This window comes from Engystomops pustulosus, chromosome 1, assembly GCF_040894005.1.
Source record: "Engystomops pustulosus chromosome 1, aEngPut4.maternal, whole genome shotgun sequence".
NCBI classification, from domain to species: Eukaryota; Metazoa; Chordata; class Amphibia; order Anura; family Leptodactylidae; genus Engystomops; species Engystomops pustulosus.
The window spans coordinates 47,126,470-47,151,872 of NC_092411.1; the positions used below are offsets into that span (position 1 = coordinate 47,126,470).

General features: G+C 40.6%; 1 protein-coding gene across 7 annotated transcripts in view; it reads right to left on the bottom strand.

Annotated features, from left to right (window-relative positions):
• The window catches only part of MCTP1 (multiple C2 and transmembrane domain containing 1), a 486,374-nt gene that overhangs the window by 42,798 nt on the left and 418,173 nt on the right, over window positions 1-25,403 (bottom strand). For all 7 annotated transcript variants that reach the window (XM_072139702.1, XM_072139697.1, XM_072139695.1 and 4 more), the window contains one exon: window positions 9,659-9,712. In XM_072139702.1, the coding sequence (XP_071995803.1) occupies window positions 9,659-9,712 (54 nt within the window). The remainder of the gene's footprint in view (window positions 1-9,658; window positions 9,713-25,403) is intronic.

The following is a 25,403-nucleotide window of genomic DNA, read 5'->3' on the forward strand; positions in this document are numbered from 1 at the left end:
ATTGTAGAGAAATAATTAAACCCTATTGGGATTATATATGAATATAATTTTCCTGCATAGCTGGAAGCTTCCCTGATGCCTCCCAACCTCCTTTCAACAATATCAATGTTAGGATCAGTGGATCCTCTGGACCACCGCGGGAGATGGAACTAGCCAACACCCGGGACCGGAGCCTAGCGGCACCTGGTATTCACCAGAGCCCGCCGCAAAGCGGGTTGGACTTGCCACTACCACTAGGTCGTTCCCAGACGTGACTAGCCCACGGTGGCAGCCGAGGTCGAGGTACCTTAGCGGATGACAATCTCGTAGTCAGGTTCAGGCACAGGGTCAGGGCAGGCGGCAGAGATGCAACATCAAGTCCAAGTCCGGGGTCAGCAACAGGAGGTCCAGGCAGGTGGGAACGGGAACACAGGCACACGGAACACAGCAACACGGAGGAACTCGGGGAAACACGGCAACACAGGACTCAGGAGCGGGAACACACGGGAACAAACAGGAACGCAGGAATACACAGGAACTCAGGAATACAGGAATACACAGGAACACAGGAATACTCGCTTGGAATCTTTCTCTAAGGCTATGAGGCACAAAGATCTGGCAGGAGACACAGGAAGAGGCAGGATGCTTAAAGGTGAGGTGTTCAGCCAGTGCACCAATTAGCGGTGTGCTGGCCCTTTAAATTTTCGGCAGGAGCCGCGCGCACGCCCTAGGAGGCGGGGACGCGCGTGCACGGCAGTCCGGGGAAGAGCAGGAGCCGGGAGAGGTGAGTGAGGAGACCGGGCTGCAGCGGGGGCACACGGGGGAGCATGGATGCGCCCGCGATCCGAGACAGGGATTGCGGGAGCACCCGTGACAATCAACACATGGATCACAATTATTCCACAATGTCCTTCAACAATATCACTTTCTCTCAGTCCAAATTTCTGTAAGCCGTCGTCTTGGATGGCCAATCGGCACTATCCCACCCACTGGACAGGAGGATGGGTTACCCCTTCCTTCACCATATGGATGTACGCTGCATGACCATACAAATGGTGAAAGATAGGACATTTTTCTTTTCCTCGTGTACAGCGTGGTCCGTTGTCACAAGTGTGCGGCACCGCATTCCTCCGTTCGCCTATTGCCGTGTATGGGGACGTATATTTATGGCCGCACGCTTGAAGCCGTATATACCTCCAATATACGGTCATGTGAATGCAGCTTAAGAAGTGTAATAATACTATTACTGTCTGTAATACTATTACAGTTTTTCCTATGGCAAAGTCTGGCTCTCAAGTCTCTGCCGTATGGGCGCAAAAACAGGCTATATGTCACTTGTATGTCATCCATTTTTGTGGATTTAAAAAAAAAATGTGTAAACCACCACAAATACGGAAGACTACGTCATCCATATTTTTAACAGCTCCAAAGACTTCGATGGTAAAGCATAGTCGCGAACACAGCCAAGAATAGGAAAGGCTCAGGGGCACTAGGCTTATACAGAACTGAGGAATACTCAGCTGTGTGTATGAGCCCATAGAAATTTGTGGAACCATATAACAAAAACCATGGTCATATCACCTGAGGAAATGCATGAGGCCTAGCAGGGTAATATGGAAGCTGTATATTCACAACAGTTGTATTGCAGTGTATTGTATAACTGATCAGACCTCGTAAGGTTAAAGTACCATAGGGGGCCTGAAATAATGGTAAAAAAATCTATAAATAAAAATTCAAACAAACACATAAAACATGTTAGGAATCGCCCCATCCAAAAATGTTCCATTTATTAAAATATAAAAACAATTCCCGGTAGTGAGCCAAATAACGGAAAATAGCACCAAATGTATGAATCACAACTTTTTCACCATTTCGCAAAATAACATTTCAATAAAAAGTCATCAAAATGTCATCAAAAGTAAAAAAAAGAAGCCCATACGATAAAAGAACAACTGTATTTTTTTGTTAATTCTACCGCATTTGGAATTTTTTCCAGCTTCTCTGTACACTGAACAAAATATAAAATGATGGCACTAGAAATTACAATGTGTCCCACAAATAACAAGCCCCCATATGTCTCCGTAAACAGAAAAATACAAAAGATACTGTATTGCTTGTGGAACTAGGAATAAGTAAAAAACCACAATTGGAAAGGGGCCTGCTAAGGACATAGTTAAAGAAACTGCAGAATTTGGAAAAACACAGTGGGGGAGTTTGCTTACCAAGCAAAGTGCCATATGTTGTATAGTGACCAGGCCTGGTATTGCAGCTAAGTCCCATGTAATGTGATAGTCCTTTGAAGTGGAAGTGGTATACCGCAGAGTTCAATTGTCACTTTAAACAGCTGATGGGATGTGGGTGTGAGGCCCCTTCCAATGTGATATTGACCCCCTTTCTTAAAGGGGAATTCCAGGATTTTTTTTAGGATTTACAAATAATATCAGATGGGCCGGTGTCTTGGCACCTCCACCTTTTGGTTGTTGAAGAGATTGCAGAGAGTGCTGTGGATTTTCCACGGTCCCTCAAGAACTCCACCATTTTAATATTTTTTACTTGTTCTAGGGATAAAATATCCAGGCATATCCCTATAAGGATGAATCATATAAATGTGCTGGGAAACCCATAAAAGGATCCATAAGAAAAATTGCATAACCCGTGAACCATTGGCTCAATTTCTACTAGAAACACAGTGATCCTGCTATGTAGTGTATGTGTCAATACTTGGCAATGTTTTGCACTATTTTTGCCGACATTCTATAAGTCAGCAAAAAGATATTATAAATCTGATAAAAATGTGTGCTATGCATTAAACAACCAGTTTAAGTGCAAGCATTTAGTATTTTATGCTGTAAATCACCCCTTAAAAAAATCCAAGTATTGTTAACATTAAATTTGTAAACGTAAAGCAACAATTGCTGCAGATGCCTGAACTGTGTTAAAATATTTGCTATTTTCTCTTCAAATACCGCAAATTACTCTGAAAACACATCAATCATTTTACGTGGAAGAACATCTGCTATTTCATACTGTGTGAGGCTCAGGGAACACGAGGATTCAGTTCTTCGGCAATCACCAGCCATTTTTAAAAGTAGGAACAGACTCTGCTTCATCATAAAACTCAAAATAACTTATCTCTCTGTATATCAGATAAGTCACAGCTTGAAACACTCCATAAAATGTACAGTGTTTTACTGCCTGTACCATAATAGGACTCCCAGGACCATACACTCTAACCTCAGGAAAACTACTGTATACTGGAAACCATAAATGCTATAGGGTCGCCCACCAATAAAATACAAAAAACTTTCTTTCCATGCAACTTTTTATAAAAGTGTCCCTTTACAGGGGCACATTTACTAATGGTCAGTTGGACGCATATTTTCCGAGGTTTTTGGCGCCGGGTTGCATGCGACACATATCGGGGGGCGTGGGCGTCGGACAACCCGACTGATTCGGAAAAACCATTGAATTTAAAAACCAAATTGTGTCGCAAGATAAGCACTCACATGCACCGGAAGAAGGTGAACTCTGGCAGACCTCAGTGGGGGAAGCAACACATGCAGGAAATTAGACGCACCATCTTAGTGAATCGCGGCAACTCCGAATTTTTGTCAGACATTCCGGATTGTTGGCGTCAACGGGAAGGGTAAATGTGCCCCACCTAGTCCAGAGGGAGCTAAAGATGTGCATTATATGTAGAGTAATGTGAACAGAATTGTTTGGAGGTCTTTTTTCTTCCGCCTAATAATTTCTGCAATCCCTCTCCATCTGTCTACATCCACACTGGGTGAGACATTTCTGATTTATTATGAAAACTCAACAGCGAACCAACCACAAGTGTGCCCCCTGCTGTTCCACTTCAACCCCATAGAGTCCAGAAGAACAACACGAACATAAAATGCTATATGGCAGTGGAGGTCACTGTATGTATTCATTTAATTCAATTTAATGAATAGCAATTTAGTTACACATAGAAGTCGAAGCATCACAGATAATTGATACATCTATGGACAGAAAACTCAGTGAACCAACTTCATCGATGGTAAGCTTTACTAGCAGACAACCTAGTTTGGATGCTATGAAAGTCCTTACAATGGCCTCTTTTCTGCAGCCCCCCATTATTATGATCCCTTTCTTACAGACTTAGAATGCCTCGTATAATTTCCTGTAGCCAGTAATGCTTTCTTTCCCACAGGGCTCCTCTAACAATGCCCCCTTTCCTTCCGCTGCCCACCTTATAATGCCGTCTTTCCTGCAGCTGCCCCCTTATAATGCCCCCTTTCCTGTAGCTATGCCCTTATAATGCCACCTTTCCTACAGCTATGCCATTATAATGCCCCCTTTCCTGCAGCTGCCCCCTTATTATGCCCCCTTTCCTTCAGCTGCCCCCCTTGCAATGCCCCCTTTCCTGCAGCTATGCACTTAAAATGCCTCCTTTCCTGCAGCTACCCCCTAATAATGCCCCCTTTCTCATGGCACCTGCTGGCTTCAGAGCCATGCGCACAACTTTGGTAGTAGCCGTCGGTTCGCCACTCTTACTGTTTTGCCACGAGTACAGATAAAGGTTGGTTATGTTCAGAAATAATAATGGTTTAAAGGAACAAAAGAACAATCACTTAATAAGCTGCTAATATCCTGAGTTTCACTATACCCACAGCTCCCACAACAAGGCAAAATAGCAATAAAACGATAGCTGCTAAATGCATCTAAGGCCTAGTGGTTATGTTCAATTTGTAGAGAGCTAAAATACAGCCACCCGATCGCAATGACCTTTGCAATAAATTGTCTATTTATTGCCATACATGGATACTTATTACCGCTTAACACCAGAACCATGACTCACATATGCTGCTTTTCCCCATTTCATAATTTGATGAATTTTGAAGGATGGGAAGAAACCAGAACAATCTATTGGGATTTCTCATCCAATCTGTTGATTTCCAACTGTGAGCTAGTCAAGTCATCGGGGAGCATTACGTCTCCATCCTTACTGAAGTGTAAGTGCATACAGGAGATTGTTCGGGGGATAACAAATCACACAGAGTTTTCTGACATTTCTAATGCTTTCTGCCAGAGAGTAAGTTCTTACTGTGTTATATAACTATACATCTCTACGAGAAGCAAAGGTCGAGGGCATAAATTAAGACACAGTTTTTCTCATCTCTTAACCATCAGCCTCCTTTTAATATAACATAATTCAGGAGGTCGGCAATTTCCATTTTGTGCTGAGTTGTGAAATGAGAATTAGATTTTCTGTATGTGAATAATCTATGCTTAATAGCGTTCCCTTGTCACATATAACCACTTGTGTACCAGCAGATACATGCTATAAAGAGTATCAGGAAATAATGGGAGCACCTGAACCCGTTATAAATCGGTAGAGGACTCATAGGGACGCATAAGCCTTTTCATTGCTTCTTATTGGACAAGGGATCTAATGTCTGATGCCATCACATAGGTTCGTGATGGTGGATGGAGTATATAGTAGGTACAACCTAGGCCACGTTGGCCTTAGGATTGACCAATAGGTCAGGGACTACCAAACAGGAAACCATAGTATGGTAAGTATAGTTTATTCCTATATTTTAAACCTTTTCCAAAATCCTCCCCACCCCCTTGAAAAAAAAAAGTAAATAAAGGAAGGAAGAAAATTATTGTTTTATTAACCCATAATGCTGTTGGGTAGCTCTCGGCAGAGTGAACACAGAAATATGTTTCCTGGGAGCTTTGCACAAGTGCTTTTTGGGTGGCATCACCAAAGCCTATGGGCTATGGGGTCTCTGGCAAATACATCCCCCCAAAGCACTCGTGACCTGCCTTCTTGCTGCCAGGGCACTTCTGCCTCAAGTTTGCTGTTGAAATCTCACCTCAGCACACAGCTGTAACTGTGTGCTGAGAAGCAGGGGGCAAGGCGTGGTTACAAGTGCTTCGGGGGGCGTGAAATATCCAGAGAGCCCGGAGGAGCTCTGGTGATTCCCCCAAAGCACTTATGCTTCATTTACATGAATATAGAAGCAAAACTCCTAATATACATATTGCTGTATTCAGGCTACTGGGAACCGCACAGCAGAATTAAAGGTTAATAAAACTATAATTTGGTAATATATTTCCTTTAAGTATGCAGCCAATTTTTTTTTAAGTGACAAGTTATATTTTTCAATTGCGCCATCTTGGAAAATTCCGAGTTTATTGGTTTATTGATTGTAAGGGAAGGACTTTTATTTACTCCACAAATTGTAGACTGTGCAGTTGTGGGTCAGCATAGTTACATTATTATAAATTGGTGCTAGTATTGTATACTAAATTATAGTATAGAAAGAATTTTTTACTTTCACTTTTCAAGGCAATGCGACCGAAAAAATTGTATTTATATTATTTTTTTAAAAAAATTTGGTCTTTTCTGTTTGCAACTGATGATTATCAAGGTGTTCAGGTTTTTCATGTTGAAATTCACAGATACTAAATAATGCCCTCAGCAAGGAAAGGTTATTTGTATTCCACATTACACCTAGATTATCTACGTGTATATCACTATAGTGATATATGACAACCCTGATTAATACTATAATACGTGACTACTGATGACATGTTGTAAGAGGGTAAATCTTCCTTAAATGAGTCATGCAGCAGCAGAAGTCTTTTCACTCCTTGTATGAATATAGGCAACGATCTTCAAAAGTTTAATTGTAACATCTCATCTTTTGAAGGTTCTTCTAGCAGCAGAGAGATTTGGGGTATTGTAAAAAAGCAGACAGTTCCAGACCTTTATCACTACGCTCTTGTGTGCTGCAAAGTAGTCCTGCTAGCACAATCCATAGCTTTTGTGGTACAAGGTCACTCTAATTTCCTCCCTCTGGTTTTCATATTCCCTCAAGGACGACTAATGCAAGTGCTATCATATCCTGACACAATGAATTGTGGATACAGGCTTGTATTTCTTTCTTCTGCTTCGCCTTTCTATATTTTTTATACTTCTTTTTTTCTAACAATAGTTGAATTGGTCATGTGGTCATGTGTCCGTGCAGAAGCCAAAAATTTAACCCTTAAGAACAGCTGCGCTATAACAACAAGATACAGTCACGCTGAGAAGCCTAAAGGACAATTTATTATAGACATTTGCTATTATATAGTTTGAGTTTTGAAGAGAAACAAATTTGATCCTTTTGATTCCACTACAACACAATTCCAGCGAGAAAAATTCTCATCATCTTAAAGGGAACTGGATACTAACACATTATTTGCTTTTAAGCTGCTATTATTTTTATTGTAAATATTTTTATTCTATTTTCTATCACAATCTTGCATTAGTTGCTGATAATTTCATTAGAGCAGTAAATGGGGACATTGAGCATCTGTAACTTTTTAGGGGAAAATACCACAAAACTAGCATTATTTATGCCGGTCCTGTTACTTCTTAGTCCAGGCCTCATCATGAAGTAGGCATCTTTCTCCTATGTGGTGGGATGGCCGCTGTATCCTACTACGCCGGTAGGGTCATAGAGGCCTTGTCAATATTACTCTACATTTTCTCTCCAGCAATTTTATGTCTGTAGAAGGTCTGGTTTAGACAAAAGCGTCATGTATTAAAGGGAACCTGTCACCAGGAATGTCATTTTTAGCTGGTGATAGGTTACAAAAGCCTGTGCTTTGCTGACATTATAAATGCCATTGTCAGCATTCTGAATCATTTCAGTAGTTTATAATAAATTATTTTACATTACCTGGCTCCCTGCCTGCAGCATGTGGTGAGTCCCTGGGATGGTCAGCTACACCCTGGGTGTGCCTGTGTCTCAGTCTCCCTATCCTCCACAACATCCCCCTCCCCCCTGCCTGTTCAATGCACATGACAGGGAGGGGAGGGAACTGGATGAGTTTAGAGGAGATGAGACTGACACAGGCTGCAGAATAATTCAGAAAGCTGACAAAGCCATTTTTAAAATTAGCACAGCATTGGCTATGGGAACCTATCAACAGCTGCATGACAGCTGTCTTCCCAGTGACAGGTTCGCTTAAACTGTGGATTGCTGTTCATTGGCAAACAATAAAACAATTGATCGATTATTGCCTTTTTCTCGGAGTGCCAAGTTATTTTCTTTTCATCATGAAATAGGCGCACGACCTAGCCAGATCTCATGACAACGAGAAAGCTTTCATGACACTTTTCTGCTGTGAAAGTTATTAAATCTGTCCTTTCCCTTCCACACCCTTCCTATTTGGAATGTAATGATCGGGGTGAATATCCTCCAATTGCAAAAAATATTTTACAACTTTTTCTTCTCAAATTCAAATATGCCCCTTATGGTTATTTTTGTTCCCCTTTGCTTTGGTATCTAAAGTTACAAAATATATTAATTAATTGGGTGTAAACATTTCTGCAACTAATACATTTGACTAATTATTGCCCACTTTGATAGACAAAGAGAGAAAGTGACTTAGCCACCAGAACTGTTTCTAAAATATGTGCAAAACAATCTGAACTTACGAACACACTTAACATTTGGGTGCAGGGGGCCTTACAGTTGTTGTTCTCCACAGCCACAGAATAGTGTTCGGAATGGCGGCAGAATGTTCTGATTACAGGCAGTCCCCATTTTACGTACATGATAGGTTCTTTAGGTTTGCACTGAAGTTGAATTTGTATGTAAGTCAGAACAGGTATATTTTATACTTGTAACTCTAGACAAAAATGTTTTTGTCCTTGTGACTATTGGGAACAAGGATTATCAACAGAGCTTCCTTAGAGCTTATATATAAATAGAGACACCTTATAGCTGATCACTGCAGCCTGGGACTAGAGTTCCGTCTGTAACTAGGGGTCGTCCATAAGTCGCGTGTCCTTAAGTCGGGGACCGCTTGTATTCTTGTTAGGAGGCAGCTAGAGGGAAGAATTTATTTTACCACAAGGGGCTTTTCAGTAGCAGCTGCCATCACATATAGCAAACAGTTTGCCATACAGTAGAGACCTGTCCTATCCTTTATTCCCCTATACTTTTGTTTTCCACATTTTCTCTACATACCATTTCCATATTCTACCATGTGTTCTAGGACTTTTAGGCTTGTTATGTGATTAAAATTGCAATATTTTGTACCTAACATTCCATATAAAGAGCTGCATCCATCGGCTTCATATAATGGCTTCTATTTAATAAATCTGTCACTATGGTGTGTTGGGTGTATTTTTGTACATTGGATGAAAGCACAATATTCCATTATAGTTATTGACCTGTACATGAAATACACCACATGGAAGAACTATTTCCTACTGTACCATAACAAAGACACAATGATATACAGTCCTGCCATTCAGCCCTAGCTCTCCAGCGCTACAATTAATCCCATTCTTCATATAACCAGCACATTTATAAGTGTAACTTTTGCGGCAGGACACATATTTTGCCCTTCATAAACAGTTGTCTGTGCAATTACCATCAGAAGGGCTATCACATTCCAGACAGGTGGAATCATATTTGTTCTTGGCAGAAATAAAATATTTGACCCAGCTCGAGACAAGAAAAAAAAAAGAAGAATTTACAGCGTTCACCCTACAAAGGCATTGTTAGAATAATAAACACAGGAGCCAATGTTCTGGCCTGAAACCTTTCAATTCCTTTTCCCTCTGTCTGTGTCATGCTTACATTCTGATAACCTCAGGTACCCGTGTGTACAGAGGGATAATTACCTTGTCATCTTTGTCATCCTCCTCTTCCTCGTCCTCTAGCATGTCTTCCATTACCTGCGGACAAAACACCAGAGCGTTACTACTGTATATGTCTGTCAAGCAAAAAAAGCAATCAATTTCTAAACACATTTTGAGTGATGAAAAGTTTTTGAAGGATTTTAAAAACAACATAGAAAATACACATAAAATATGAGATACAAATGCTGACTGTATGAGGCTGGTATGTAAGAATCTGTAATGTATCCATAATCCATTATTATGATCCTTCATAAAGGGGGTTGTCAAATTTACCCCGAAATTTACATGTTGCTGTGACATCATTGAGTGCACGTTATACAGTATCTATGCTATAATATCATCATTTACATTGACCCCCTATTGTGACATCAGTGGTGTCATTTATTTACTTTTTTACTTTTTGGCTCACGTAAGGCAGTAGATGTGCCTAATTAATGAAAGGAAATTCACCTTCAAAATCCAGCATGATAACCCGGACGACACTAGATCAAGACACTGGTAAACTTCTTATATTTGTTATCCATGGCTTACTTTTTTCTAAAAGCAGCTTTTTAAATTATGCTAATGATGCCTGGGAGGCCCGTTCTATGCTGTTGCTTCACAGGCTGTTACACTGTGCAGAACATTTCCCCCTACCAGTGTATGAGAATACCGCAGGGAGAAGGGGGAAGGAGGAAGTACGGAGGAAGCAGAGGGGAGGGAGAAACAGTTGGGGATGCTCAGGTTACGCCCTTACAGGGCACTACTGACTCATAGGTTATAAAATTGATTTTAGAAGGAAAGAGGCAATGGAAACAAATATAAGAAGATTTGAAAAATCATAGCGCCTGGATCTATGAGTAAGTGCCCCTGGTTTATCCTGCTTGATTTTTAAGGGAGATTTTTTTTTAAGCTTCCAATGAAGTAGACCTATTGTCACCCAAGCATGAGAAATAGAGAGTGCCATGAGAAATATTGGTCCCCATCACAATGTTATTGAATCACTCTGTAAAGGATTCCTGTGCTGTACCCTTATTGAGTTTATTAAAACCTATACTATGACATCCCTGCCTATGTTATCTAAATAATATGACCTCCTGTTTCAGTATACTTGTTTTGTATTACAGCTTTTCTAATAATTCCTGTATTATGTCATCAATGTGCCTTGTCTATGTATTTTGACCAAATTTGGATAAGCATTTCATGTTCTGAACTTGCTGTCACACTCCCTAAAATACATGTTCATTCATCAGATTACATGAAAGATATTCATCACATTCATTACATTTTGGCTGCTTTCTACAGAGTGTAAAAGAGTTGACTTATGGGATTAAGCATATCTGAAATCTGTACAGAAATTCTAAAAGAAGAGATGGGGTCAAGTGATGATTACATGTATGCGGAATCCCATAAAAGCTACTTCCCTGCTTGGTTTGCTGTGGGAAGCAACTGCCTGCCGAGAAGTGAGAAAACTGGGTCAGAAAAATCTCTCTCCTTCGTGTCTTTACTATGTCTTCTGTCTTATCAGTGCATAATAGATGACACGGTGAACAAAATACAATATAGAATGGATCATTTTCAATTTGGTTTGTACCAATTTAAGAATTGTGGCTTTTGGCATAAGTATACATGTTCAATATGTAATGTCTCTAAATGTATTTATGCTACTTATATGTGCTACATTGTATTGTAAAGTTCTGTAGATGTGGCCACTTTGAAATACCTAGTAAAGTCATGTACACCCCTTTCACACTGCACAGGTTAGCTAATAATAATAATTTCTTTATTTCTATAGCGCACACAGATTACGCAGCGCTGCACAGAACTTGCCAAATCAGTCCCTAATTGGGCTCAGAATCTAATCAACCTAACAGTATGTTTTGGGGTGTGGGTGGAAACCGGAGGACCTGGCGGAAACCCGTGCAAACACAGATAGAACATACAAACTCTTTGCAGATGTTGACCCTGGAAGCCTGTTGACGCCGGGTTCCCAGCGCTGCAAGGCTGTAACGGTAACCACTGTGCCACTGTGCTGCCCTATCTCACAAGCCTGAGCAAAACTTATAAAAACTGTGCTAGTGATAGCGCCGAAAAAAGATATTACAGGGTATTCATGAATGGATTGCTCCCCACCTCTTCACACCATCCTTACAGTAACAAGTCACCAATTAATTCTGAGAACGGTGGAGAAGGAGGAAGATGAGAGTACTCTACTCATGAATGCACTGGAATCAGAAACTAAGGGACATATTTATTATTCCTGCACTCCAGGATTCTGCCTTTCAATCTTGAACCCTACGCAGTGTATTCAGAAAGTGCCAAATACACCAAACATCATAAAATGATTAAACATTCTCAAATTTGAGTCCTATGTGATTTTTTTGGTCATTTCTTTTATCACGATGGTTGAATGAACCAGTACCCATCCTGTGTACAGCATATTTATTATTTATTCCATTATTTTCTGATGTTTATTAAGGACAGCATATTCTGATGATAGGTTTATTTAAAGAGGTACCACAACCAGATTTTACCCTATAAGTTAACTTCCTCAGGTAGGGTAAAAAATGTCCTTTCTAGAAAAAAAAATCCCCACCAAAATCAAGTGAAAGTCAAGTTTAGAAGCTGCAGTTTACGCCCATTTCTTTGTTTGGTTAGTACCTAGAAACATGTCTTTGGTGAGATAAGAATCTCACCTTGTGGTTCTGTTACCTACAAATAGGACATACAAGCTGTTAGTATCATAGTTGGGAGTGTGAGCTGCAGATGGTCTGATTCCTGTCCATTTGTTTAACACCCTGTATCTCCAGCTCTGTAGCTACCGCTTCAGCCTCCAAACTTGAGTCAACTCAGGCAATACATGACTATTTTCTGCTAATTTTCATATGAAATTGGGGGAGATTTTTTTAGAGGATAAAGGGTGAGGTTTGACATAAAATCGGACTATCTAGAAATGACTTTTTATGCCCTACCTAACGCTGCTTGTAGTTTAATTGGGTAAAATTTAGTGATGCTGTCCCTCAAAAAATAAAGTCAATGAGAAAATTGATGGAATAACTGATGCAAAAATGTTCAATTACTTTCCTACACACAGGGGGAGTCTACATGGATAATAATGTGAGCCTCAGAAGTAGATTTGTTTTAGATATGTTTCTAAATTATATTGCACAATGAGTAAATACGTTAATGAAGCAACAAAACAATAGCTGCCAAATACTCAATATCCCAAAAACTTTCTGTCTTTTTTTTCTACCTGCATTACAGCGGCAGAAGCCTTCGACTTGCTCAGAATTAAATTGAAAAGAAAAAGCAATTTAGAAAAAAAAATATGGATCCACTGAATGTAAACCTGGATTCTGACAAACACTTTGGTCACAAAATTGCGGTAATTGCAGCAGCCACAAAAGTTTGATAAATTTGTCCCCATTTATTTTGTCCATTTTGATTTGTTCCATCCAGATGCCTTTAATAGGCTCCTATTCTTGACACTGGCTTTCAGTGCACGCTGAGAAGCTGGCACAGTCTTCAGAGTCTTTTCAGATTCTCATCCAGAGAGCTTTGCGGGTCCTGACCTGCAGGATAAATGCGCTGGTTCACCTCGGTATGATAGAGGTGTTTATCAAGGATACACGCTGCACATTATAATGTTGTCTGCCTCCTGTCCATCTTAACCGGGGTGATAAGGTCATTTAAATCACCCCTTAAGACCTTTAGGGATAAAAAAAAATGTGGTGATTTCTGTGAAGGTAGTAAATTATATGTCAGGCTGAGATGATCTCGCAGTTTGGAGATATAAAAGAGAGGGAGATGAAGTTTATTTTTGTCACGGAATGTGGCGCTTTTTGTAAATGTTTTCATTTATCAAGGAATCCAGAGGCGAGGGGTCAGCGAGGGGATGGAATGACTCTATAAAGTAGTGAAATTATTGAGTCTCCTGTCAGATTCCATATAGTTAAGAGATGGAACGATTCTTACAGTCAAAATAACATGGGGCAAGCTGGGAATGACAGTTTAAATGTCAGCTCAAAGTGCTGCCTATTTCATCCCTCTTGCATTGTGAGAAAAATGCAGCGTTACCAGGATTGTGCGGGGAAATGGGCTATTTAATGGCTGTTCTTCTACAGACACTGATATATCATTTCATGTCATGACACTGCATGGAGCTAATGGATGTCAGTCACAGGAAATGATTGGGCCTTTAATTAATCTTCCAGCACCAGACAACCATGCTTGAAAACTATTGAAAACTTGGCATCTTAAAGGGGTATTCCACTTCTACCACATAAATGTGATTTACTGTATGATGAAAAGTGGGCAATGATTCCATTAGGAATTGTACTTTTCCTTTTGTTTCAAGAGTGATACTTCGGGTTCATTCACACCGCCGTCTGTGGAAACGTACATGCTGCCACAAATCTGCGACCGCATGTATACATCCCCATAGACCGTTCCGCGCCCCACACCAATAAAAGATAGAACATACTCTATCTTTTCCCTGGTGGCGGCCGTGCGCCACTGTTTCCTATGGAGGGAGGAGGGGCCTCCTACATCCTCTCCAACACACGGCAGTATGCCCACATGGCGGGCATACAGTGTATGAATGCACCCTTAGATTGTTCTGTTTCTACATTATGTTCTATCAGGTTTTTAGGTGTACCTTTAACATGGGGCATGCAATTCACTTCTGTTAGACTCTGCATGTTAAACGTGGCGCATGCTCCGACTTTGCACCAGAACGCCCCTTTATTTGAAGAATTTTGGGTTGTGTCGGGTATAGTACAGCTGCACCACAAATACATGTTAAATACATGTGCAAGCAGTTTGCACATAAAAGAAAGTGCAAAGTCCAGGGTGGGCCCGTCAGGCAGGGAGTAGGCCAGTGTGGGATGCAATCTATCAGGATTCAGAGTCAGTGGAGCCTCTGGACAACCGCTAGCCGACACCTGGGACCGGAGTCTAGGTGGCACCTGGTCTTCACCAGAGCCCACCGCAAAGCGGAATGGTCTTGCTATGGTGGGGTACCACCAGGTCGTTCCACAGGTGCGACTAGCCCGCGGTGGCAGCCAAGGGAGCAATGCAGGAGACAGTCCGAATCCCGGGAGACACAGGAGGGCTTTCTCTTCACAGGAATGGCTTGAAGATCCGGCAGGGAATGATGGGAGCCGCCGGATTAAATGCAGGCCCGGAAGCGACCAGTGCCAATGACCTATGCGCTGGCCCTTTAAATTTTAGAGTAACGCCGCGTGCGCGCCCTAGGGAGCAGGAACGCGCGGGGCCTAGTCCGGACGGGAGCAGGAACGTGGAGAGGTAAGTCCGGGGAGCGGGGCCGGCACCTCGGAGAGGGGCAGGGGTGCACCCACGATCTGCGACATGGATTGCGAGGATGCCCATGACACAATCACTGCAGCTGGCAAATTTTCATATGTGAAAATTTGACAGCTGCATTTATTTCAATGCCAGGCAGTTGTGGAAAAAATACACGTCACTCGATGTCCTAAGGTTAAGAGTGCCCTAAAGGTTACTATACCGTATTGATAAGTGAAGAAAAGACTTGGCACTTGCGCAGGTAAGTAGGAGGAAAAGCAGGAGCTACAAACCCTCATCTGCAGCAGAAGCTCCCGCTTTTCATCCTACTTACCTGCGCATTAGCGGTCATAGCACCGCATTTCATCACTATTTTCCCCACATATGCCTTGCAATCCACGCCTTATGAAGGTCTGAATTACTAAGACCAAAACGTTGCAAACATTTTATGTTGGATTGCCACACTCTTACTTCTGGAGTAAAAATAACATTTTCCTCGACATATGATAAATAGCCCCATATACAGTGCTCTATGAGAGTTGTGATTGATGCTCCTAATGTTGACTAACACTTGGGGAATATAAAAAAATATTGCTATACATTTTTCAATTAGAATAATGCTAATTCAAGAAATGCAGATTCAAGAAAAGGGTTAAATGGTTAAAAAGTCTTTCATGGATGACATGCAGCCTAGTACATAATCACTACGCCAGGTACGATAAGCATTAGTAATAGTAGTGTCGATGATATAGGGTGGATGTAGCAAGTTTTGGGGCTGGGAGTTCTACTGGGGATAAGTAACATAGGAAGAGATAGTAAGAATATAATACAAATCCATAATGTGAATCAGCTGCTGGAATGATGTGGTAATTAATTCAAAGTCAAATCTATGCTACATTAACCATCGGCAATTAGTAATAAGTCACATGCAGCAATTTTAGCTTTGCTGCTTTTATTTTCTATTTTCTTATTCTTTTTGCATTACTTATAGTGTGAAGTGTCTCCATCTACTGGATTCAAATGCACATAAAAGTATAAGTTCTGGCCTGCCCGTTCACCACATAGCACTGTACAGCAATTATTATCTAGAGAGAAACAACCCGTCCAGCATTTACAGTCCTACCAATTGGGCTTTCCTATATCTGGAATAGAATAAAGAAGTATTAATCAAACAAAGGAGAGGCACATGGGAAATCAGACAGGTCTCATGCAAGCAGTTACAAGTGACATGACCTTCTGTAATGTCACTTGTCACAGACTTATATGCCACATACTGGTGGAAGGTCTTGAAGGGATCTGATGCTTGTTTCTGTTCCCTGAATGTAAAACTAATACAAATGACATTTTAAGATAAAACAAAGAACACGATGATATATTGTTTGCTGCCTCCTCGATTTCTGGTTATCGGAAAATGCTTTGTATTTACCAGTGAAGCATCTTCTGGTATTTTCTTTTATATATTACGGCCTTTCTTGTCTTAAGTTGGGTACTGGATAATAAACTTTTTAGTACACGTTCAAGAAATGTCAGGTTGACAAACCTCCCTTTCCAATATCCATTTTGAAATTCTAAGCAAATAAAGGGAGAAAAACAAAGAGCTATTCGCTGGAGGACCCAGCCAGTATATTTCATGTATTGGTGTTGAAGGAGAATTCACCATTGGTAGCCATGTTCTATTGCAGATAACAGTTGTGGCTTCTGCAGTAGCCAACAACGTGATTACTCATTTTTTAGGGAACTTTAGAAAAATACCTGTGAAATGTGAACAACCGTGCTTTAGAGGCTACGCTATTGGGGGAAAGGTGCTTCACATTTGGTGGTCATTTCCTACAGTCAAACATCAGTGGACTAGGGTCTATAACCGTATTCAGGACACAAGCTCATTTACATAAATATTTTAGCCACTACAGTTTAGCTGCCACCTACAAGTAGTCTGGTTTTGATTTGTCTGATATCAAGTGAAGACTTTACTGGTAGATGATCAATAAAAAACTCAGCTCAAGCTCGAACGTAAGACACAATAACAATTTGTTTTTAACAATCTGTTCTCCATGATGGAACTATTCTAACTTTGTCCTAGACTTGGGTCCACTCACACCAGATTACCCCTCAATTCTCCCTGTTCATGTTTCTGCTCATCTTCTTTGTGACTGCCTTATAATTATACAGTAGCTGATAGTACATCAATAAGTAAGGGTATGTGCTAGTATCTCATTATTCATTACATCTAGCCATTCTCATCCCCATTCAGATCCCTGGCTTGTAGTGTCACTACATCTAGACTCTAAATCCCTAATACTTCATAACCCATTCAGGGGTTAAAGTAGGTCTACAGATTTAGTTTTAAACAAACTTATTAACACTTGGCTGCATGGTAAAAGCGTGCACCCGGCATTAGATTATAGCCATGGTCCTCCCCAGGCTCACCCATATTTATAGTGCTCAATGCACTTCTGGGTAATACCCACAAATCCATATCCACCCAATCTGCACAGAACATCAGTCCATCATGTGACCACTGCCTCAGCATCAATAAATAGATAAATCTTGCGATTGCCTCCGCTACTCTTGACACGCCGGGATCACCTAGGAAAAAGTCTCATAGAAACCAGGCGGGGAAAGATGGGCACTCTGGGCTGCTAATTATGCATGCCTCTAGTCAGATGTCACCTTCCTCTGCCAGCATGGGAGAAGGAGGTACGGGACGCGCATAATTAGCAGCCAATAGCGCCAGACAGCCTGGTTTCTATAAGATTCTTTTCTAGGTGGTCCTGGCGGGTCAAGAGTAGCGAAGAAAAGCGCCAGCGTCAAGATGAAGGGGATGACAGGTAAGTATGTGTAGGTGGACGTTACTTTGGTAAAGTGGTAGATTTCCTATAAGATCAGGAAATGCTTTAGGGCCAAAGTAGCCCTATATTGTAAGTCTGCCTCCCCCAGGTGGAAATATTCTAATCTTATCCTATCTATGGTGCACAGTAGGTAGCAGGCCAGATTCCTACAATTCTGACTAAATGAATGTTCGCTTTGCCAGATCCTGTGGCATCTACCATGATAAAATCACTTGTTTATCTGAGTCCCTGTATATCCAGAGCTATAATAATCTAGGTTAAATTGTAGTTTTACTTCGATGCCATAAAATTAGTGGTGTTGTTGGCCATTAATTGTTTTAATCTAGCTCCACGTGAAGGTTCAGCCTGTTCAGAAGTAGAAAGTAAATAATTAATACAGTGACAAAGAATGAAATGTTTAATATTAAAAGCTCTAAATTTCCATAGTGCACTCCGTGTTTCTGCAATAGATGTTAGCATTTGGACATTTAATAAATTGCACCACTATATCTATGACTGGTTGGTGGAGGGCTTATTTTCTGGAGTTAATTAAGATCATTTTTTCCCATCTTTGCCTCAACTAACCACAACATGTGTTTGTGTGTTATTGGATTTACTGCGCTTATGTGAATACATGTCATAAAGACACCCTGAATATTGATGGGCTTAAAAGATGCTGAAAGCGGCAATGTCTTAACAGGTCATAATGTGGGACCTCTGCTGGTTTTTGTCAAGCAGTCCTGTATAACCGAGATGTGACCCTATGAGCTCAGCAGCTGCACTCTCTTCTGTCTTTAAATCTCTGACCTATGATACTGACTTCAGAGCATAAGAGTGATTCAATATCATGAACTGACAGTTTCTTTATAGACCAAGGGTCTGATGCAAACACACAACCTCCTGCCTAGTCTGCTTATGTACTGCTTATTTTTACAATTTTTTAGGCACACATGGATATTTCCCAAAACCGTGTGCCCTGCAACATTTTAGAATAACATATTCAAATAAATACTAACTGCAAAGGATAATTCTTCTTCCAAAAAATTGGTAAATCTCAATTTGGAAGCAACAGCCTGGAGGGATAAAGTGTGTGAACTTAGATCCCTATATATATATATATTTCTGGCCAAATCATGCCTGACTTTAAATTAGTTGAGGCCTGCACTTTCTCACAAAACCAATTCAAAACAACTGCAAGGGCTTAAAGCCCTTCACAGGCTGCATAAATTCATGGGGCCAATATATTGGGGCAGATTTATCAGGTGTCTGAAAGTCAGAATATTTCCAGTTGCCCATGGCAACCAATCACAGCTCGGCTTTCATCTTACCAGTGCTCATGAATATTTTAAAGGGGAGCTGTGATTGGTTGCCATGGGCAACTAGAAATATTCTGACTTTCAGACAGCTTGATAAATCTGCCCCATTATGTCTTGTGAACAGTTTTTTTGGAGTACAAGGAATAAAAAAGTTGCAATGCTTGGCACATGTTATGGAATACGTGACATTTTTATCCTTTTTGTGGTGTCCATTAATTTCATTCATAACCCCGTGCCGCAAACTGACGTAATAGTATGGACTGAGCCCTCTCATTATAGACGGAGTGTTTGCTGCATAACTTCCAATCATGGAAGTTAACCCTTTACATGCATGTAACAGCTAGTGGCACCATCTTGGCTGTAATCATTGCTCCCTGTGACGGTATCAAGGAGCGACAATCTGTCACCATGACACCTTGCAGTCTGTACGAAACCCCAGGCATTGCCATTTCTGCAAATAATGTGCTAAGAGGCCATTTACTGCCATACTGTACTGAGGTAGTATTAGTAGGATCGATCAGACTCCCTAGGGTTAAAGTAACTAAAACATAGTAAAATAAAAATTAAAAAAATTTGGAAAAAATTTTAAAACATCTAAAAGTTAAAATCATCCCCCTTTTCCTAGAAATGATCTAAAACATGCTAGGTATTGTTGAGTCCCCAAAGTCCCAATCTATCAATATATATAAACAGTTATTCCCAGGGGTGAACCTTGTAATGGAAAATAGCACCCAAATGTTTGAAACACCACTTTTTTTGTGATTTTGCAAAATCATAAATATTTTAATAAAAAATAATAAAAGTCCTACAAGTCCCATGGAATGAAATGCAAATGTTAGGCTACATGCACATGACTATGTGCTTGCCGGTTGCCGGGCTTACATGCAGCTGAAAAATGAACGACAAATGAACAGCAGTCCCTACACTGGGAACATGCACAGACAAGACGGTCTAGAAAGAGAAATCGAGCCAAAAACCAAGATGGCGTTGAAATCAAAGCCAAAGTATGGCAAAGAATAGTTAAAAGTACAGGTAGTCCCTGCCTTAAGAATACCCAACTTACAGACTACCCCTAATTACAAATGGACCTCTGTACCTATTGCGACCTCTCTGGTTGCCAGTAGTTTACTGAACTTCATCCCCATGTTGCAGTGATATATATCTTGTACATAACTCAGGGACTGTCTGTATAGGAAAAAGGTCAGTATCACAGATAAGCATTATGCATTATACATTATCACAAAAGCCAGAAGACAAGTCTTTAACCCCTTACCAACTACTACGTCACACGCCGGCTGCGGGTGATTGGAGAGGGCTCACGAGCTGAGTCTTCTCCATAGCCGGTGAGTGGTGAATAGTGCTGCATAAGCTGCCTGCGGCATTAAAAAGCATGGGCACTGCCATGTTGGCTGGGATTGTCTCTCCCTGTAAAGTCACTGGGGAGCTGTGATCTGTGGCTATGGCAGTCTTGGGTCACAAAAAGATCCGAGGCGGTGTCTTTTTACACAATGTATTACAATGTGCCATTTGCACAATGTAATACATGATGTGTAAAATACCCATATACTGCCATTCTGAAGCACCCTAGGAGGTCTGAAATATAGTAAAAAAATGTTTTAAGTTTTAAAAAATTAAATTAAAAAAACCCTAAAATTCTAATCAACCCCCGTTTCCCTATAGTTGATATAAATAAAGTAAATAATAAACAGTAAACATATTAGGCATCGCTGTTCCCCAAATTATCCAATCTATCAAAATGTAATAACAGTTATTCCCGGCATTTGACGCAGTAACAGAAAAGAGTGGCATTTATGCCATTTTGCAAAATACAAAAAAAATCTATAAAAAGTGATCAAAATGCCATACAGTCCTTAAAATGTTAGCATAGAAAACGTCATCAAAAGTAGCAAAAGATGAAACCACACACAGCTCCGTACACTGAAATATGAAAACGTTATTAGCGGCGGAACATGGCAAAATGAAGAAAATGAAGAGCAGCCCCTACAAGACCAGAAACATGGCAGCAAGAATCCAGAGAGTTTTGACAACAATGAATTGATGTTATTTCCACTGGGGATGTTAATGACATTTAGATGACACACCAGTGCCTTAATTGACCTAGTGGGGCATATTTACTTTCAGGGTCACAGGAGTTCACATAAAGTGCATTGTCCGACTATAATGCACCGTGCGGCGATTCACTAAGATCGTGCGCCGATATCCTGCATGTGTCCTGCACTTCCCAGCTCAGGTCCGACAGAGTTCACCATCTCTTAAGTGGTGCATCTTTGTGCTTGGGCTTGCAACACAATTTAAAAGTTAAATACTGCGCTCAGTCCGAATCAGTTGGACCGACCGATGGCATGCCCCCCAATTTGTGCCGCTTGGAAGCCAGTTTACCACAATCCCAGCATACACACTTCTTAAATACCTGTGCAAGTCTTTTTAGCTCAGAAAAGGTGCACAGTCCGACCCTTAGTAAATGTGCCCCTTAGTCAGTGAGTGCTTTTTCAGAATATGAGCTGTTTCCTATTCATCTAGTTATCTATAGTATATATCTGTCTGTCTGTTTGTCTATCATGTCATCTCTCTATCATCTACTTATTGTTTAATCATATCTATCTACAAGATTCTATCTGCTCAAAATACTATAAATAAAACTTATTGTAAAACAAGATACAGATAAAGCAAAGCCATGCGGAAATGCTAGAAACAATACAAGTTAATGTTTTATTCCTTTAAATAAAATCTTAGAAAAATGACCTTGGACTATAGTAGATAACATAGCCGTCTGTGCGTACAGGGGTTAGATGTAATAATAATTAGTATGAGATCCCAGTAAGAAGATGGTGACAGAATAAAAAGAAGAGTATTAGCGCACTCGCATTGGAAATGTCCTGATTTTGTCATAGACATTCAATTACAATTACTTGCGTGAAGAACACATTTCATCTGCTGCTCAGTCGCTGTATTGTAATTCACAGATTTTTAATAGGGGACGTCTCTTTGATGTGGACATCTGATGACTTCAGATGAATGGCACTTCAAGCTTGATGTGATCAACAGCTACATTCTTATTAACAGTGCACTAGGCATATCTGTAACGCTTGTAAAGTAAATACCCTTTTGTGAAGCGAATGATGTGTAACCTTTGGACTAATGTCAGCTCGATATTCACACAGCGCTCAGCTGCTCAAGCAGTACAAGAACAAACCACAGCTAATTCACTTTGTGTCAGTAATGTGTACACCTTTAAGTACTGCATGTCGGGTGTGAGCTCCCTCAGTGCTGTTATTGAGCTATCTCTAGAAAACTTTACCCTACAGCTGCGAGGAAACAATGCTAGGTCAATACTAGGAATAAAAACAAGTAAAAAACCATCAAAATATTACATCAAAGCATAAATGTTTCAAATGAATTATATTGCACATTTATTTTTACACATTTTGCATATCCATAAACAGTAGGGAGACAAATATCTCAGGAAATGAAATGTACTCCAAGTCCAAGCGTAAGTAACATGACATAAGGATCAGGAAAATAATGACAAAAAATTTTGTTGAAAAAGTGGCCTGCTCCAAAACAGAGCATTTCTAGTGCTCGTTGGTGTCTCATAAAGTTGTGCATATGGCAAGAAGGACCACCGAGATGGGGGGGGGGGGGGGAAACATGGCTGCTTGCTTTCGGTACAACCATAGGTTGTCCGCTAAGCCATCCATCCATCAAGGCAGAAAGTCATATATAGGTAGCAGAAAGATAGCAGTGCTAGAGAGAGGTATCGGAGTATACTAGATGAGGACAGGATGAGTAGCGGTCGTGGCGGCATGTATCTAGTGGAGTAGACAGGTAAAAGCTGTGTAGTAATAATATTGGAGTTTAACTTGTAAGGTAGTGTTGGGACCAGATTTGTGTAGATTTGTACAGAAACAGGGGCGCAGAGGAATGAAAAAGTGGGGTGAGAAAACAAAGCATTAATAAATTGGATAAGAGTAAAACAGAGTGGGGCTAAATTTCTCGCTTTCATGCGATACAATCGGGGGGTGGGGGTTATCCGTCAGCTGATCTGACGGATTCAGACAAACCAAGCACTAACATACACCTAGAGGAACATGATGAACTCCGGCGGACCTGATCGGGGAAGCACGATCTTTGTGAATTGCGGCAGAGTTCATCCTCGTTGGACATTCCGGATTCGGGATCGTGCAGGGACCGGGTAAGTAAATGTTCCCTAATGTGTCTTGATTATGGAAAAAACTCTACCACAGTGCCAGTTTTATTACCGGATGGCAGGGGTAGATTGACACATGTCATGAGCCCTGAGTTGTATGAACATTGTGGGCCCCTACAAGTCTTGCTTATTTTATTGGGCCTTTAGTGAATGAAAACATTCATAATGATGCCCAACATGGTTTCAGAGGCCTCTACAATACCACAAAGACATTGGAGAACCCAGAACGTCTAAAACACTGATGGCCTTTAGTTTTCCCGGTAATATTTTCGGTACCATAAACATAAATAAAAATGTACTGCCTACATACAGCACCAGAACAAAACTTATTGGGAAACTAGTGGGGATTCATTTCTAAGCTTTCAGCTGTGTAGTTTAAGGACTTTTGGAGGGCCTTCTAAGGTCCTGGAAGGTCTCTTGAATTACATATGTGTTGAGAGAAATTGTCTGAGGATTTCATGGCTGGAGGTCCCTCTCTTAATTGTCTCTCTGGGTCAGTAGCAAATTTGGTGGATGGTTTGGGTGGTCATGGGTCTGGGGCTGCCACCCAAACACTCCATATTATAATGAAATAATACACCAATACCCAATGGATTGATTAATGATTGAGGTTCCATGGCAGGTGTATATACAGATTTAATTTATTAAGTTGTATGAATTGTTACATTTGTGATCTACATTTATTATCTAATCTAATATTTATTAATCTTTTAAGTTTATGCATTTTTGGTGAAATAGGGCAGTAATATATATATATATATGCACATAAGCAGACATTTATGAGTGTACATTCTTTTTTCATTATATGTTAGCTCATCATCCATACAGGCTTCATTAATAATGTAATTATAGGTTTCATAGTCAAGAAGTCGATTTGAAACAAATTAATTCTGGCATCTGCAAGCAGTTTCTGAAATTTGCTAAATGAGCTCAAATAGAGCTATTTTACATTGCAGCAGAATTACCAGTTTCATTGGTGAGGCAGTAATGAAGAAGGGGGAAGGTGTCCCATCACGACCGGTCCTCATTACATCAGCCTGGTACTTGTAAACTCTGCATGGATCATTAACATTGTGCAGCGTAAATAAATAGGAGATCTAAAAAAGGCAAAGTACAATGTACATACAATATATAGTACAGTGTACTATGTAATATATATATATTTGTGTGTGTGTGTAAATGTGAAAAAATTTAATTTTTGTGACTTAAATACTGGGAGAATACAAGGTAATAATTCTGCCTATGATTCACATGAATCCAATTATACCCTGCTCGCCCTATGGATGGATATACATAGATGCAGGACCCTTTATCAAGTCCCTCTCTGTCATAACTACTGATTTGCACCCTTTGAATGTTTTTCCAACAACAACCTGGAGCTATGGAAATGGCATTTGAGCGTCAGAGAAAATCAGTAAGTATGAGTTTTAATTTTTTTTCTACACAATTAGCAAGATTGTCTTTGAAACAGGACAACCCCTTTAAGGGGTTGTACTATGGGAGTGATGGCGAACCTTTTAGAGACCGAGTGCCCAAACTACAACCAAGACCCACTTATTTATCGCAAAGTACAAACACAGAAATTTAATTTGTGATTTATACTCGCTTCTCTGTCACACCTTTCGTTCATATCAGCCCCATGAGGACACCAATAAAGCAGAAAATAGAAGAAATTTGGATGATCATTGTAGCTTTCCTCCAGGGTCCCATAAACAGGCAGAATCATCAGGGCCGGAGATGGAGCTACAATGATAAACCAGATCTGTCCACATCTTCCCACTCTTCCAGTAGTCCCAGGTAGTTCTGTCACTTTAAAATAGCTCTCAGCAAGTCCTGGGCTGTCTGGGACTGCAAAAAGATACATGGAGTCATCTCTGGTGATGGCCTGAGTGTCCACAGAAAGGGCTCTGAGTGCCACCTCTGGCACCCGTGCCATAGGTTAGCCACCACTGTACTATGGCCTTTATCCATCCATAATCATTGCAGCAAGGTCTCAATTATGCTGAATATTGATTCACATTAAAACCCACCCCAGTAGTATGTCCTGTGTACGGAAAAGATTAAAAATGAAA